The sequence below is a fragment of the Meriones unguiculatus genome, chromosome 18, assembly GCF_030254825.1.
Source record: "Meriones unguiculatus strain TT.TT164.6M chromosome 18, Bangor_MerUng_6.1, whole genome shotgun sequence".
In the NCBI taxonomy this organism is placed as follows: Eukaryota; Metazoa; Chordata; class Mammalia; order Rodentia; family Muridae; genus Meriones; species Meriones unguiculatus.
Window position 1 is genome coordinate 38,018,961 of NC_083365.1, and position 18,400 is coordinate 38,037,360.

The following is an 18,400-nucleotide window of genomic DNA, read 5'->3' on the forward strand; positions in this document are numbered from 1 at the left end:
CATCATCTGCTTTGAACACTGGCATTTCTAGGCTGCCTTAGATCCACACACCCTGCCAGAGCCCAGCCCTGCTGCCCTTGAATGGGAACCCCCAGATGTAACGCACCTGTCTGATGCTCAAAGGCAGGGTAATATTCTTCATTGCTGAACAAATCGGTCCAAGACATCAGGGGGTCGCAGAAAGATGGGTTGGGCAGGAAGGTGCTATGGGTTACGGAGTCCAACATCACCCTAGAATATTAGAGAGGCAGTGAGGATGAATGGAACACCGGCTTCTAGAGGACGCATGGTGTGGAAACTCCCAATAGAACAACTCTCATCTTTTACTAAGGGCGGCGGCTAGGCATGTCCATTTACACAGATAGTCTTTAGTCTTCACCTCATCCTGCCTATGCCCATTGCACCCATGAGAAAACTGAGCCAGAGGAGTTGAGACAGTTGCCCATGTAACATAACAAGAAAGTTGCCCAGCTGGGATTTGAGGATGGAAACTCGAATTGTGCAATCCTGCCTCTTTAGTTTTCCTCTTTGCTCATGCCTGACATACAGTATTGAAAAGCGCGCTTTAGAAAATGAGTCGAGCCTTGCCTTGAATGATTCCATCCAGAATCCCTGAAATCAGACGGCTCTCTGAAAGTTTCTGTGTGTTAGAGTGTGCACATGTTTGCCAGCAAAACAGTCCTGGGCTGACGTTGTAAAGCTTTGTATGCATTAGCCATGTGCATATGAACACACACACACAGTATGTTAGAGTTGTAGTTAAGTTGTGTTGCGGTTAGTGAATATTTACATGATACTCTGCAGTGAGGTTAACAGGCTGGAGCAATCCTGGCCCCTCCCAGGAGCTCTGTTTCTTCAGGAAGTAGGCCAGATAGCATTCTGGCCACTGGAGGATCCTGAATGTTCCAGGACCCCTCCTCCAGGCGTATGCAGAGGAGAGTTCTGTGCTAAATCCTCTACTGCTTTCTTCACAGCAACCACTCGGATGGGTTCTGGGAAAGGTTCTGTCTTGCGAATGAAGGATGGGAGCTCTGGGGTTTCAGGTAGCAAGTACAAGACAGCCCAACTGACAGGAGGTGAGATTTGAGTGGCAGGCCGGATGGACCCGTTTGGAAAGTTCCTGATCCTGGCTGCTGCACTGTTCCCTGGGCGTGTTGTGCTGGTAGGAGGGGAGCTAAGGAAAGCTTTCTGGCTGAGACTGCACAGGAGCCGGTGTGTTCTTGCCCTGTGAACCCCACCTTTGCTGCATCCCATAGGCCCAAATGCTCCTTCCGTGCTGCATCTTGTATTTCCACAATTTGGGGTGGAAAAAAAATCGTATTTGTAAGATTTTTATTTTTATTTTTTAAATCTGTTCACTTCATTTTATTTATTTAAAAAAAATTCTTGAAATGAAGTGAATGAGCTGGTTCAAACTCAATTTACAGGGAGGACACAGCAGCTCGAAACCACAACACTGGCAAGCACCAGGGCAAAAGTGAGATTCCAGGCCCAGGGACACTGTCAGATAGAATTGGAAGTATGAACACCTCTCCATAATTTAGTACAGTGTTCTTTCCACTGCAGTTGCCTGTCACCGAGGTAATTCTTACTGAATTCACTTGCTTCTCTAAATACAATAAATTAAAATGTTTGAACAGCTATTTTCTTTTTTTGTTTGTTTGTTTGTTTTAAAGTGAGTGAGACCCTAAAAGGAAAACTTTAGACCATCTTTATAAATGGAAAGCTAGTACTCTTTTAATGCACATAAAAATGTATTTGTGTCCTCAAATAGAAACGGTTCATTCATGCACCATCCAACCTGGGGTTAGTTATCTACAACCTGAAGCCAGTCCAGCCCACAGCTCCTTTCTTTATTTATCCTGAAGCCAGAAATCCTTTTAGATTTTGAAATAAGTGTTTACTTAGCATTCTTGATTTTTGTCTTTTGTCCAGAGAAACATAAAATATTTACTATCCAGCCCTTTGAGGGATTTGCCAACCTCTGGGCAGAATTATCTTCTGCTGGACAATACACTTTGCCATTTGATAGGGAAGAAAATGGAGACCCAGGGAATCTGTGTCACTTGTTCAAGGTCATACAGACAGTGGGCAGCAGGGTTAAGCTGGAGGGAGGCCCTGAGTTTCCCATGTGGTCTGTTAGCTTTCTGATCTGACAGCACAGAACCATCCCAGGCACATTCACAAAATGATACTAAGAGTCAAAGGGATCTTTTGAGATGCTCACGAATCTCCCATCATGATCACTGTTCCGTGTGCAGAAGATCTGTAGGCTGGGTTTGGGCTCTTAATCTTCGATGCCCTTTCTGAGCCAGTACCTGTACATTCCCCATGTCCCAACTAGGAAGCCTCTTTCTTGATCCCTGGACAGGGTTAATGGACCCGGCAGTTATCAGAGACACGGATCTCATCTGCGAGCCTATCAAACAGAAGTCAAGGCTTCATGAGTTTGGGCCAGGATTTTCCCATGGACTGGCTGGCTTCATGTCTGGAGCCTTTACAGGGTGGGGGTAGGGGAGCCAGGGAGCAGGATTAAGCCTGTACACCGGGCTTATTCTGTGCTAGACTTCTGAAAAAAAAAAAAAAAAAAAAAGCCTCTAGGTGTGAGCAAAGGACGGAAAGGGCCTTGTCCCTTTTCGGGCTGGACACTCAGAACACCTCTGGTGTGACCTTCACTGCATTCAGGAGGGAGGGGAGGTGAGCCCCAGATGGAAGACCTCAGAACAAAGTCCTTGGGTCTACAAAGTCCATGGGGCATCCTCCAGAGGTTAAACTCAGCCCCGACTTTGCCCTTCCTCACCCATGCCTAACATATAGAAGACATTTAGTATTTAACAAGAAAGCTATTTGGTGAATTCAACTGGATCTTGTAAGGCTTAGGACTGTTTTTAATCACTAGGTGTTAACCTCCTTTAAGAATCCCCCCCACCCGCCCACCTCCTTGATCTGTACTCTCTTCAGCACTGCACAGGATAATGGATTTGGCCCCCCTTGATAAGTCCTTCTATGGCAAATTATACCCATTAGGTTTTTGTAGAGGCCTCTCTCTGCCATATACCATGCTGTTTTCCTTCTACAGTTATTTCTTGCTTCTTTTTTGGGGGGAGGAGGGGAAAGGTCTTTTATGAAAGTGGTGAACTTTTCTTTCTTTCTTCTTTTTCTTTTTTTGTTTTTCTGTTTTGCTATTGTAGAAAGAGGAGGTGTTAAGTCTAAGCTTACCACAAAAGGCCGTGGCTACTTAGCCAGCATGCTCTAGGTGTGCAAGCTCAGGAATAAAAGCTGCTTTGTGTTCCTTCTCTTTTAGGCCTTGGAAGGCGCTTGCAGTAATTGTGCATTTTGGCTGTTTCTTTAACGTAGGTGGATAATCAGTGTGGTGCCCTTGTCCCCGTGAGGGCTCTGAACTGGCTATATGCAAGATCAGGTCTGGGTTTGCCCAGCCATCCTCAATGGGTTTGGTGGTGACAAAAACCTCTTAGGGCGATAATGAAAGCAAGGCAGAAAAGAACTGGGTTAGCTAGGCCTAGCATTGCACAGGACAAAGAGGAGATACCAGAAGGTTCCTGGGCCCGCTGGTCTAGCCGTACCGTGGCTTGTCGTTATGGGAAAGAGCCCTGAGCTTGGAGAAGGATATCCTTTCTCTTGCACCTCTCTGGACCTCAGTTCTTCGCCTATGACGGGAGGACACTAAGAGATGGACTCAAGGTCGGCCCTGGCTCTGTGCTTTCCTATAGGTTCTCATCTGATCAGCCCAACGCTTCCAAAACTGTCCACATGTACACACACGCAGCCACACACCGGTGACACTTGCACTTTGGTGGGGTGAAATCACCAAATAAGCCGAATACAACCAGAACCATCATGGATTAAACCTGTAGCCCCCGGAAGCCCCTCCTCCCCTCCCCCCCCATTCCCTCCTCCTCCTTCCCTCTTATGCTCAGCTGGACAACCTAGCTAGGGACCTTAGAAGTTCTGGACCTCCCACGCTCCGACTTTCGATAGACCAACAGCAGATGGAAGCAGTTCCTCTCAGATTAATCACCACTCTGGCTGTCTCATAAAGAAGGCATGAACAGCACCGAAAAGATCGGTCTGATCACCCCAAGGTGGTAGAATCAGGCGAACTCTCTTCTACAGGTGTGGATGCTGATTATAGGTACCTTCACAGTGATTCAGGGCCGGCCCGGAGCTCAGAGCCTCCAGTGACCTTCTATTCCCTTTAGGAGCAGCCTCTGTACACCCAGGTCCACCCAGCCAAAGAGCCAGGCCTATGGGCTTCTGTCACACTTAGAAACCAAGGCAGAAATAATAGGTACAGTGCCCATGTCCCGAACCACCAGAGAGCAGCGAAGGCGCAAAACCACCCAGCCTTGGCCAGTTTGCCAGAGGAGGAAAATTCCTCCATGACTCTGGCCGACATCATCAAGTTCATTTTGGGCATGTGATCAAAAATCTACCCCATTAAGTATCTACACTTTACCTATCTCTCTCCTTTCCTTTCTGTTTCTTTTCTCCCCTCCTCCTCTCTGTTGTATGGACTTTCTATGCAAATCAGGCTAGACTTGAGGCAATCTTCCTGCTTCTTCCTTCTGAATGTCAATGGACAGGCATTGGCTATTTCTTTGTCAAAACATCTCTGAACAAAGCCACACCAGTGCAAAATAAGGAAGAGGGGACAGAGACAGGCCTTCCACAATTCTAACATCTGGGCAGTGCCATCGAGTAGAGAAATACTTTTTCTTCTCTAAAGCTCCATGACACCTGGATTTCCCCTTGGTCTAGGGCCTTATAGACAAGGAGTGTTATTTTCCCACCCCTTGGGGCTCTTTAAGAAGGGCGGGCTGCAGAGGGCTCAGTGAGGTTATTTCAACACTTGCAGCAAAGGAAGGCTTGTGGGTTGGGTACTTGAGTATTTGTTCTGGAAGCAACCTAGCATTGTGGGAACCAAAGTTGGTGATGGCTTATCAGGCAATTCTTCATTTTTCTTTAGCTTATTTAGGACTTCATTTGTTTGTTGTTAGCTATTCTTCTGGAAGCTCATAAAGGAAGCTCTGGCTTCGACGTGAAGGCCACAAATTTTAGGGGAATGAATACTGTTTGCAGTACTCACAAAGCAAACGATGTGGGGACACGGTTTCTAACTACCTAGCCTGCTGCCCTTTCTGACTTTCTTGCATGCATGCTAAAAGTTTTGATTTTTTTTTTTTTCATTCCGGTCTGCTGTTCTCTAAGTACTCGTGACTATCTCTGATAGCCTACTCCCTCGTCCTGAGAATAGACATTTTAACACACAGTCCTCCAGAAGTCCTGAGAATTTAATAAAACCAGTTAATATAGATATTTCACTCTGGAGACAACAAGACCGTAAAAGCTGCTGTCCCAAATGTGTTGAATCGTGGTAAAATCCTTGCGGAGAGCAAGAAGCCAGCAGAATTAAACTTTCATGTGGATGAGCAAACAACAGCCCGGTTCTGGGTCTTTGTACACAAAGCATGCTCCATAAATTACTGGGCCACCTCGTGCCTCAGTTTCCCCATCTGTAAAATGGAGACACTAGGATTCCTTTAAATTCTCAGCATTCTCTCAGATGTGGGAGAGCCTGTGTTTCCAGTTGTTTCCAGTAGGGGGAGAATGCACACAAACCCGTGCAAGCACGCAGAGACTGTTAAGGTTTGAAAACACAGTGGAAAAAAACCCCAACTATTGCTTTTCTGGAAGTATAAGGGGCCGTGAGAGCGCCACATGAGATTCTCTTAAACTATTTTGTACAAACTCTTGAAAAATGGCCCAAACTGTAATAATACCACTCTCAAGAGGGGCAGCATGGTGAGCAGGACCCCGGGTATCAGAGGGGGTGAGCTCAGGGTTTGGAGGAGGTGGTCGGTTTCCCGTGAGCCGGCTGTCTGGGGCAGAGTCCGGCTCCCTCCTAAAGGCATCTGAAAAATGGGCAGAGATTTAAGCGCCGGTAACATCCTTTCAGCCGCCTTTGGTTTAGTGGATCCAGGGGGAAGTGGGGGCCTGTGAAGAGGGTGGGTGGCTACCTTGCCTGAGGAGACAAAAATCTCTCCGGCAAGCAGTCAATCCTGAGTTAAACACCCCCGGAGGAGGCACGCTGACTGCCTCATGGAGGGCTGGTGTGGGGGCTGGAGACAGAGGCTCAGTCCCGAGCAGCAGCCCTGAGTCTCCCAAGCCCTGACACCCCCTTCAGTTCATTCGAAAGAGCAAAGAAAAGCTGCTTACGTGAGGACAAGTGGTGGCTAGGTCCAGACAGAAGGCTTTCAAGGCAAGAGAAGGCAGGCGCGCTCCCAGCACCAGCGGACGGTAGAAATAAAGGCACCTGTAGCCTTGTGATATAAGTGACACCTACAGACAGGTCCGTTTGGTTTTTCAGGTTTATGCACAGCCCCTTTGATGACGGTGACATACAGTGTGACACGGCTCCTTGGGGGTGGGAGGGGGTTGGTTCTCACATGCAGAAAGTTTACCTTTCTCCTGCTTTTGTGCCCAGCTCCTACTGCCCACCACCCAGAGAGGGCACCCAGGAAGCAAGCAGAGAATTCTTGCCCCTGTGAGATAAGTGGATCGCTTGCTGAAGCATTCATTTCTCCTTCGAGCAAGCTGGAGGGAAATTCAGGCTGGGTGTCTGTCCACTGCAGCCTTCCCCTGGGCTGGTCAAGTCCTGAACCTTTGGGTGTAGTGTTATCTCTGCCCTTTCTGCGTGTGTGAGGAAAGGCAAGCAGTGTGGGGTGGTGGTAAAGAACCAAAGTGCTTCAGGGATCAAATTCCGGGTCCATCATTTTCCGGCTGTGTTACTGTGAATAAGTGAATGAGTGTACCAGGGATTCATCAGATTAATGCAATAATGGAAGCTGTCCTTGGGCTGCTGGGAAGGCCGTACGTACATAGGAATGCCAGCAGATCACCTGTCCTTAGGTGCCACAAGTATCCTTTATAAAGCATGTTAGTCAGAATTCTCCTTCCTTCCTGGTGGGGACCTTCCAAACGGGGGCAGCGAGAGAGTCAGTGGGCCGTGCCATTACTGGCTTTTTCACTCTAAGCAAGCACCCAAAGGACACCGTATCTGAACATAGGAGCCCTGTGATAGATGTCTCCCTTTTCCAGTGCCCTCCATTTTACAGCTGGAGATGGAGAGGGACCCTGTGGCTCTGGCATCAGGTGTCCAGAACGGTACACCAAGGTTCCTGACTTTGCTTGCAAATGCTCAGTGGTTTTGCCGAGAACTATCCAGTTTTTAGGACACCTCTCTAATCCAATGATAGCATAGGAGGTCCTCTGGGAGGATTATTTGTAATCTCCACCATGGGTCCCATTCTTCCCTCCATCTTAGGCAGCAAGGATGCCAACATGCCCAACCTGCAGACTCAGAGCTTGAAGGTGAGAGCAGAGACTGGTTGGTTAGGTTTTCTTGGGAACACTGGGCATGGACACGGACAGTCAAATCCAAACACACGAATGGTGTGAAGAAACAAAAGGCAGTTCATTTGAGAAGTCATGTGTCACTATGGAAAAATAGTTGGAGAGAGATAAGTGGACCGATGAGGACACTGACTTGGCTGTGTGACCTTAGGCGGGAGAGCCAGCTTTTCTGGGTGGGAATTCTCCCAACAGTAACAGGAGAAAATGGGATTAAGTTAGTTAGTTAAAACAGAAAAAAAAAAAATTCAGTTTTCTGGGTGTAACAGTGCCTTATACCCCTGCACCCAGGAGTGTATCTGTGAATTCAAGGCCAGCCTGGTCTAAATAGTGAGTTTAAGGCCAGCCACCATGATAAAACACAGTGAGACCCTGTATCAAAACGTATTTTATTTTTGTCGTGTGTTTGTATGTATATGTACATACATATACATGTGTCTGTGTGTGTGCCTGTGTTCTTCTCAATCACCCTCACCCTTATTTTGTTTTGCTACCTTTAAATTTTATTTTTTACTTTATATGTACAAGTTTTTTTTTTGTCTGTCTGTCTGTCTGTCTAGAGCAGCAAATACTCTTAACTTTGAGCTCTCCCCAGCCTCCCCATTTTGCTTTTGACATGGCCTATCACTGAGTCGGGACTCAGCCACACTAGTTGGGTCATAAGCTCCCAGGATCCTCCTGTCTCGGCTTCCCTGCCTACCCAGTGCTGGGATTGCAGGCATGCCCTTCTGCACCTGGTCTTTTTTTTTTTTTTTTAAGTAGGGGTTCTAGAGATCGCTTGAACTCAAGTTCTCATGCTTGGGGAGGTAAGCACTTTATCCACAGCACCATCTCTCTAGCCCCGAGGGCAGTAGTTTAAAAACTGTCCTGTTTGAAGGGCAAGAGCATAAAGGAGGGGTTAGTCTAATGCTTCCTCTTAGGATTCAAGAAGAGCCTCAAAGCTGTCCTCCAAATCTTCTAAGATTTCATCTGAATGAGACTTTGCACAGGACCAGAATTTGCAAATGGTCGGATTCAGCTGCCCTCAGGGATCCATCTGAGTTTTAACATCTGTGACCTGTCCTGTCTGAGCCTTGTTTCTGTGGGACTCCTGTCGTCCTGCACCCTATTTTCTCAACTGCTGAGCTTTGTCCCATATTGTTACAGGTTTCTGAATCACACATACACAGTCTCCCCGAGGAAGATTATCCAAGAAAAACATGCTATCCTGCTACTGTTTTCAGAGAGGACCCTTTTGGGAAGTTTGCTGTTTTTCTGTGTCCGAAGTTTGAGAGCAGAAAGTAACCTGACAGCATATGTGTGTGGCAGTGACCCTGTTTTGTCTCGTGGTCCTGAGTGTATAATGAAGCATCTCTGCATGACTGTGTGGGAAATTACAGGCTTCTGGGCCAGCAGATAAAAGGGGGTGATTAATATAAAACAAAAACAAGAGAGAAATTACACTCTAACTGTGCGTAAACGTCACATTTTATCTTAATTTGATTAGAGGGGATAGTTGGAGGATCTCAGAGACTAAAGCTTCTAAAAAGCTGCATGGTGGATGTTGGTGAAGATGAGATGTGGAAGCGGGAAGGGGCTAGGGGCGAGGACGAGGTGGTAGAGGAGGGGCTGAAGGTATTTAGATTTCTCACTATTCTCCTTCCAGGTTCTCAAAGTGACATTCACAGAACTCGTCATTGTATCATTGCAGGAGAGCAGCTGACAGGTGGCTCTGGAGACAGACCTCTCAGGCTGTCATTCCTGGCTGCCTGAGCCTGAGAAGCCCCGCGAAACAACTCTGCATTCCAGCGATCTCGGTCTGTTATCTTTCATTAGATCTTGTGCAGACCTTCAACCAGGGAGCTACTCATCTCCCTGTTTCAGATGATGAAGATGAAGCTGGTGAGCAGTTAGCAGTAGCTGAGCGAGCACTGCACTAGCTGTTTGCCTCCAGAGTCCAACCTCGTAGGTTCTGACAGTTCTTGGGTGTTCCCGGGGTAGGTTTTTGGGCAGGGGAGGAAGGAATCTCATTCACTTATATCATCTTTCATATGCCTAGTGTTGTGCTGGGGTGGCTCACCTGTCTTAAGTTGGTTATTTTTTCACAGTGATACTGGAAGATGGTTACCACTGTATTATTTTTAAGATAAGGATACAGAGATGCTGATTCTTGCTGGGGGTCACCCAGGCGAGCTAGGGCCAGCTCTGGCTTGAACTGCAGCCTACCTAATGTGAGAACCACACTATAGAAACAGGGTCTTATCCTGGCCTTCCTCCCTTGCTCTGGCGTCAGCACTGGTCTCTTTGGTTGCCCCCATGACAGCTAACACATGCATGCACACATGAATGCTTGCACACATGCACACTTACACATACCCAGAAGAATCAAGTGAGCTCATAGACATGCTATCTGGCATGAGGCAGAAGGGTCCCAGCCAAGTCTTCCCAGGACCCAATAGGCTCATGCCTGCTGCTTTTCCTGGAACTGCTCTCCAGGTCACCTCCCTGACCGCCCCAGCCTGCCACCTTCACTGTCCCCCCCAGCCCTAACCAGGCCCCACAGACTGAAAACCCCAGTGAACTGAAAACTCGAAGCTGTGGTAGACACAGAACACTGTTAAGGGAGACCTTTTGTAGACAGGTGAATACCCAGGCTGCGGAGACACTCTCTATTGTTCTGGCCTTATTTTCAGGACAGACTCGACGGAGAATGTTTAGTTTTTTATGCTCTATTGTTTCAACTAGTTCATGTCAAAAGGTGTTTTGGTGGATTTTTGTGGGGTTGGGGTGAGGGAGCCAGTGAATGTATATGACAACAAATTCCCCGCACCTGGCACCTGGCACCTGGGAGCCATTAGATGAGGCATCAACTTCATGGGTCTGTTTCTTCATCTGGGCAGCATTTAGAATGATTGTTGATACACGGCAGTTTTCATTAGAATGGGGGAGAAACACAGCTGTTGATTAAGACCACTGACCTTTGAGTCTGCTATACCAAGTAGGATAGTGAATAATCCTAACAGCCGCCCTTTGCTGGGCGCGTTTCCTAGGTGCTAGAAACAGACTAAGCATGCTGTGAGCATGAAGTCATTTGATGATTACATCATCCCTCTGAGGGATGTGTCATTATCAACACCTAAAATTTACTGGTGAGGAAACAGGTATAGAGAGTTCACGTCACTTGCCTAATACCACACAGCTGGTGGAACATTTCACCGGTACTGAACTCAGGAAAGCATGCACCCAAGTTTCCCAGCTTCTGCTGTCAGGGTAGTCCTGGGGGAGATGGCTCTGGGTTGAGATGTACCACGTTTCTGATAGGATGTGTGAAAGCAAGTATAAAGACTGTAAATCTTTTGACCTCTAAATTTCACAGCAGGGAGTTAAGCATGTATAGGCAATCAAACAGTTTGTGTGTTTGATTGTGTAGTCTGAGATTTCTTTTCTTTTTTTTTTCTTTTATTTCATCTTTTGAGTATCTTCTCCCATCTTTAGCCATTCCTGCATCCTTATTTCTGACCAAGAATCCCAATTCAGTTGAGAGTCAATGAGGTGCCTGTCCTTTAGCTCCTATCAACCTTTTTTTTTTTTTTGCCAATGCTTTGGAAGTGATGGGTGTTTGCATATTTTCAGCACTAAACACATCATGGAACTCAAACACTGGCAAAACCAATGGTTGGCTACAGCATTATGAAGATGAACAATACTGTAATAAATATTACAGGATTTGGTTTTTGTTTTGAGGTAGGGTTTTGCTAGATAGCACTTACTGTCCTGGAACTTTCTATGTTGACCAGGCTGGTTTTGAACTCACAGAGATCTACCTTCCTTTGGCTCCCAAGAATTGGGACTAAAGGTGTGCACTACCATGCTTGACTTGAATTTGATTTTTTCTTTTCTTTTTGAAAAAGGACCTCGTGCAGTCAAGGATCATTTCGAACTCAGTCTGTAGCCAAAGATGAACTCAAAATCCTCTATCTTCCAAGTGATGGGATTATAGGGGTATGGAACTCTGACTTATTTGTGCAGTGCTGAGGATGAAACCCAGGGCTTCATCTCAGATGAACAGTCTGCCAACTGGGTTATAACCACAATAGATATCAGAATCTGTTAAAACTATGGAGAATACTGATCTCCTCTTTACAAGGATTTAATCACATCTATGCTTATGAAATAACTGTCACACTGCAAGGCCACCTTTTTCCCTCTGTCAGGAGAGGTTTTGGAAGCCAACTCACTGCAGCTTTCCCCATCAGGATCAGGCTGGCAAATCTGAAGCCGCAATGGCTGTGCAAAGGTGCAGATCTGAGAGGTTTTCCAAGGAAGGATTCTTGAAGATACAGTTTTCCCCAACTCTTTTCTTATTAAACAGCAACATCCTGGCGGGCATGAGGCTTGCTTTCTGCGAATGTTGGTAGAGGTGACCCATGCTACTGCCAATCGGGTACGGGTGCTACTGGTGCTACTATTGATACCTCTGGTGGAGAGTGGGCCTTTTCCTCCAGCCACGGCCATGAGCTCAGTTGATCTGGAAAGCATCCTAACAAAGGCTACCAACAGATAATCACATTTGCTAGACACTGGGCTCACTGTAAGTACTTCACCTTTTTAACCTGCTTCCTCACCGGTCAAGGCGGAGGGACCACACACGTAGTCAGGTGATGTGTGTGGACACAGTGGCTTCCAGATTTTACATTTAACTCTACTCCTGCAGTCATCATGCAAAAGAAGAGGAAGGAAGGGTGTGGGCGTAGGAGAGGGGTGCTGGGGGAAGTTAGTAATTGGATCTGTGTAGATCTATCTTTTATCAATTTTGTCAATATTTTCTTGTAAGTTCCTCCTGAGAAGGGAATGGTGTCAGCCTAGGATCAGAAAGACAAATGTTGTATTTATATTCCCTCTCATACGTAGATCTTAGCTTTTAATGAAAAGATTTTACTTTACTTATTAATTTTATACGCATGAGTATTTTGCCTGCATGTATGTCCATGCATGCATATCACGTGCATGCCTTCCTTGTGCCCTGAGAGGCTAGAAGAGGGTGTCGGAACCCCTGAAATTGGAGTTACAGATGGTTGTGAGCCTCAGTGTGAGTGCTGGGAATTGATCCTGGGTCCTTGAATAGTATGCGGTGTTCTTCACTGCTGAGCCACCTCCTCAGCTCCTTAGCTTTTCATTTTCATAGGTATATACGTATGAGTAAGCATAAACAGAGGCCAGGAAACAGAAAGGGGTCCACGAGAGTGAAAAAAAAAAAAAAAGAGGCTTTAAGGGAGAAGGGTGGGGAGGAGTAATTGGTATGGAAGTGGAAGAGGAAATGCTGGGAGTGGGAGGGCCTGGGGATGGGATGAGGATGGGGACCGGGAAATAGGGAGAGGGACACAGTCAGGGCTGCATCAACCAAATCTTGAGTATAAATGAAAATACCACAAGGAAATCTGCTAAAATTTGTGTGCTAGTTAAAAAAAATAACATGACATTGAGGAGAAGATGTTATTGAGTATGTGTTTTGTCATGCCTATCAATTTAAATAATAATCTTGGTGTCCTAACACTATGTTAAATATGCAGCTAAGTTACAAAGCTTATCCGGATTTCAGAATCATTAGTGTCTGAATTTGGTGGTTGCGGTAATTAAAAAAAACAAAAAACAAAACAAAAAACAAAAACTCAACAAATGTAACAAATCAGCATATATTACTCATTCAAAAATGAATATAAAAATAAGTAAGAGGTAGTTATGGCTTCAGGGAAGAAGACACTGTAGATGAACACTCGGGGAAACAGTTGAGGGCAGTATATAATTCCACAGTTAGTTGTGAACTAGGGGTTTGTAGGTTGTGAGAGAAGGGGAGGCTCAGTGGGATTTGATATTTGGACTGGACAATGAAGGATTGTGGTGACCTGCTAAAAATGGATTGTTATTATGCCCCAGGCTTAACCATCGGAGGAGTGGGGGCTATTATTATACTCATTTTTGTAGGAGAGGAAACCGAGGCTCACAGGGCTTCTGTGATTTGTGCAAGATCACTGCCTAAGCAGTAGAGCCCAGATTTCCTCCAAAAGATCCTCTTAACTCAGAGCGCAGACCACCGACCCCTGTGCCCAGTGCTGTTAAAACTTTAACAGGAGCTCTAGTCTGCACCAGCCGGAAGTTGGACGGGCCAAGGAGGAGGGAAGAGGTGTGGCTAGCTCCAGCACTTCCTGGTCACAGAGGTTTGGCTCTAGTTCATCGTTACAGGAAGCTTTGGGTGAGCTTAACTGCATGTCCTTCGACAATATGCACCTCTATGGGCTTGCCAGTATTGACCTCAGTAGTGTAGGATCTCTGATTTTTGTTGCTCTTTAGGGGCAAACACCAGCAAGCTGACAGTAGGTCACAATGCCCCAGAATGCTGGGTTCTGTTCTTACTCCCATAGTTATTCTGCACAACTGGTGCTTACTGTGGAGGTTATTTATTTAATTGTTTCTTTTACCAATTTTGAAATGATGTTTTTTTCCTCACTAATCTCTTATGTCTTCCACAGTTGTATATATTGGCCATTAAAATGTTCAAAGGTCTTGTCAGGCATGATGGCACACAGCCATCCTAGCACCCAGGACACTTAAGCCAGAGGATCACCAGTTTGAGGTCAGCCTGGGCTACACAGGGAGACTTGGTCTCAAATAATGAGTAAACAACTAAGTTCAAAGATCTGAATTATACCTCGAAATTTCCTAAGGTTGGTTCTGTTTAGGGACTGAGTGGGGAGCTCTGAGTTGTTCAAGAAAGTAGGCATTGTATTGTTCTGCGAAGCTATTCTGAAGTTTCCTGGCATAGTGTTATCATAGAGTTTGGCATTATGTTCTAAGTGGAGACTGAGGGTTCCTGCTACTGATAAATCTGGAGGGCTCTTAACTTTGAGAGGCTGGCTGGCCTCACCAGACAAGTTTCCGTCAACATGGACATGTTTATATTTTGAACAAATAAGCCTAGAGAGACCTTGCTAAGAATGTGGCTAGCCCCAAGTAAGGTGCCCAGGGTCCACATCTTTGGATATTATATCTGAGACAAGTGTCTCCAGAGCCCCACACGTCCCTCTCACCTGCATCCCTTCTTATGAACAGTTTCTTAATTTCTTCTCAATGAGCAAAAGCAAGTGGGTAGGCTTTGATCCCATTTTGAGGGACAGTGATCCCTCTGGCCCCTGGGAACCAGTGAGAGATGGGCTGAGCTGATCCCTTTCAGGAGATGTGGCTGTTAGACAGGTAGCCATGGCTTTGATAAAAGCAGAAGTCAGATGAGAAAGCAGTTGAGAAAAGACCTAGGCTTTGAGGTGAAGAGACATGAGTTCAGATCTCAGCTTTTACCAGCTTCCGAATTTTTGTATCTCTTTGAACCTCAGTTTCTTTGTCTCAAAGTAAATTATTATTTCATAGAGTTCTGATAACAATGGAGTGAAATGGGGGCTAGAGAGATGGCTCAGAAGCACTGGCCAATCTTGCAGAGGGCCTGGGTTCAGTTCCTAGCACCCACACAGTGGCCCATAGCTACCCGTAACTCCAGTTCCAGAGGCTCTGATGCCCTCTCCTGACCTCCATGGCACCAGGCAGACATGTGATGTACATACATACACCCAGAAAGAAACACTCATATAGATAAAATAAATCTAAACAGAATTACAATTGAATGAACTACTGTGGTGTAAGAAGTGTTTAGTCCAGCACCTGACACATACTAAATAAACAATAAATTATTATTATAAGAGCATTATTCAGGTTAGATAGCCCAGGGTTTGCTAATCGGCACGATTAAAACAGTATTGCTGTCTGCTAGGTCAGTTGGAGTAGCACAAATACATGCTTTTTTTAATGTGGGTTGACATTCACCCATCCATGTGGTCATTGTCCAGAGAAGGTCACTGTATTTGGTCAGTGGTTCTTATTTAATTTAACCAGACTGAAATTCCATAAAACATATTTTTCCCCACCTACACTCCCCCCACCTCGCCACTTTCTGGTCACCAGTGTGCCCTTTGGGGAACACAGAAATTGCATTAATCGCAACAGGTCACTCACTACAGAGTATCTAGAAGATTTGCCATTCAGCCACATCAATCCCAGCTGTCCTCACGACTTTCTGACAGTCCCATGGGTGAGACTTCTTCGAGTTCACCTTTCTACAGCTGCCCACAGGAGATGGAAGCCACCTGTCTCTACAGGAAATAGCCATTTGGCTATTCTGGTTCTCGGGCTGTGTCCACTCCAGGCTGCAGCTGTCACTCCGGGCAATGGGCAAGCCAGAGGGCAGATTTTGCACAGGGACCTCTGAGTTGGGTGGGTGGGTGGGTGGGGGATAATTGAGGTCAAGCATTCCAGCCTAATTGAGTGATGAGTTGTACAATCGGCCAGGAGATACTGGCCATGTGTTGAGAGAGCTGGTCCAGGAACCCAGTGTTTAGAGTAGACAGGGAAGTCTCTGAGTAGCCTTTGGCCTCACTGTTGGCAGAATCTACCCTGGGAGTGTTGTTCACACCCTCCCCCCACCGCGCCTTTACCACTGAGGCTTAACCAAGTGGAAGGCAGATCGGTAGACTTAGTGAGTTAATCCACCAGGCTCACTGAACCCACATCTTCCCTCCTTCTGCTCATAGCAGAGTGTGGCTGACTTTAGGTTTAGCCGGACAACCGTCAGGAGGGGCCCGGGAGGGGCTCTGTCCTTTTGGGATCCTTCACAACTGGCAAACTGCTTTAAGATGATGGACGTTTAACAAGCCAAGATAGGTCTGGAGATAAGATTTGAAAAATTGGCTGACAGTTTGGGGCCAAAGAGGCCACCTGTAGGTGCAGTTTACAACTAGGGGGCCCTGTACCTCTAGCTACATACAAATATGGCCGTCTTCTTGGGTTGGGAGGGAGAAAGTGTCATGACCACTTACTGTAAGGTACAATGGAAAAGCAGGTATGATCTCACACCCAGCAAACACATATATTCACCTTTATGTTGCCACACATATGCAGATTCCTAGGCCCACGAGCACCTAGTCTATCTCCCCTGGATCTGTCGCCCCAGACACCTGGCATCCTCCACATACACACCCATTCCAGCATAGACTCCTCCCCCTCCCTGGGCCCGCATTACACTCACCCAGCCATCAGATAAACGCAGTCCCCTTAGGAAGCTGATTAATAAAACTATTTTATCTGTAATTACACTTGAGTGATAATAATGTCCTCAGAGCCTGCATGGTTAGATTGGCTCAGATGGTCACATCCAGATTAGAGCTGAACTCCCTTTGAACTCTGGCCACACTGCCGGCTCTCTAGCTCAGAGATTACAAATAACTCTAGGTGGATTTACTCCATTGGACCAAGAGGGCAAGTAGGATTCCAGCTTTTCTTTTACTTCCAGAGCCGTGCAGTTAAGACCCCTGAAAAGATCACAGCCCCCACCAGAAGGAGGGATGGTCAAGTTACTTCCTCCAGCCCCTCTCATAGGCCAGTGACAACCTCACGGAGGGTTGTCTGTGGAGGAAGCTGCTCCGGTGTGTTGATTTGAAGACTGACATTTGAAAATAAACAGTTTAATGTCTGGGTCTTGGGATCTTGGGGACAGACTCCAGTGAGCCCTAATTAACTCTTTCAAGTCTTCTTGGTGCCCTCTGAAGAGTAAAGGATCTAATTCTTTATGATGTAACGCTGAATGGAGGCAGTGAGGAGGCCTTTTGGGCTAATTACACGTTGGAACGAGGTTAACGACATGCCGGAGATTCTTCACATGGCTCCTCTGACAGTGACAAGTCACTTGGTAGCACGCTAGGGCCAAAGACAGCCACTGCCTTAAACAAGGCTGGTGTCCTTCTCTCATCGAATCCTTTCCCTGTGCCTAGTTTCCAGGAATGAAGAGATTTTTGCCTTTAAAATGACCCACAATAGCAAGGGCCTAGAGGTTTGTATCAACATCCTCTGAGGTCTCAGCTTTATCCTGGGCATTTTACAGGACTGACTTAGCCAAGTATGGAAACAAAGTCTCACTCTCCAAGCTCTGGGGCCAGGCAGGAGGCGGGCCTGTGCGAAGAAACAAGGTGTGTGTCCACAGACACACCGAATCATAGAGAAAAGCCAACCACGTGGGAATGAGCGCCGCTCCCACCCATGGCAGAGCACAGCACTAGAACCCATTCTGTGCCTGAATGCGTCCACATTTCAACTCAGTGTCACACAAGTCCCAACAGAGATTCTTTTTACTTCCGTTTTTAAAGCCTCTGCAGAACTGTCTCCAAAGGACCCAATAATAAGCATGCCCTCTACTGTACATCTTTGCTAACCTCTTGATGGGCCCCATTCTGGTGAGGTCAATCAAATGAAACCCACTGTTAGGCTGGAGGGAGAAAAGTTAGTCACTAGAAAAGACCACCAAGGAGGGGTCAAGCCTTTTGGGGTGACCATGGATGGATGGAACCAATTGTATGGATAAGAGCCACTGAGTTTCCTTAGCATTTGTGGCGGAACCCTTCCTTTACTCCCTAAGCAAGGAATGGGACAAACTGAGTTGTGCTCACTGAGTGACAGTCCCTCAAGGTCCCCTCTTCTCTTAGCACATTCAGACATACACAGACAACACTTACCTCAGTTCATTTGTCCCGCCAGGCTGGACTGGACTCAGGTACTCTGATGTCATCTCCTTGTCCTCTGAAGGCCCTGGCTGGATGGGCACGGGCCCCTCCTCCTCAGTTAGAAGGACACTGCATGACTGCTTCCAGGCAGGTGGCACCTCCTCCGGGTGTCCTGGCCCTAAGCAACCTCCCAGGTGTAGCAGGGTCCTGGAATGGCAGCCTCCAGCTGGCTCCTTCACCTCCACAGTGGCCAGCTGTCAGCAAGAGGGTTAGGCAAGACTCTAGCTCTCACTGGAGCGTCATAAGAGAGGGAGAGACGGAGAGACAGAGCGTCCTGGACAGACGCCTGCTCCCTGGTGCACGTTGCTATGTCCTGAGTGTGCTACCTGTGACAG

At 46.7% G+C, this 18,400-nt stretch overlaps 1 protein-coding gene across 2 annotated transcripts in view; it reads right to left on the reverse strand.

Moving 5' to 3' along the window:
* The window catches only part of Elf5 (E74 like ETS transcription factor 5), a 40,152-nt gene extending 21,978 nt beyond the window's left edge, over positions 1-18,174 (reverse strand). Inside the window, exons 1-2 of one of the 2 annotated variants that reach the window (XM_060371595.1) lie at positions 18,018-18,174; positions 107-231 (exon numbers count right to left, since the gene is read on the reverse strand). In XM_060371595.1, the coding sequence (XP_060227578.1) occupies positions 107-231; positions 18,018-18,070 (178 nt within the window). In that variant the 5' untranslated portion in view covers positions 18,071-18,174. Of the gene's footprint in view, positions 1-106; positions 232-6,237; positions 6,376-18,017 lie in introns of those variants that run through there. The other variant, XM_021658767.2, reaches the window with a different exon arrangement.
* Positions 18,175-18,400: the final 226 nt, after the last annotated feature.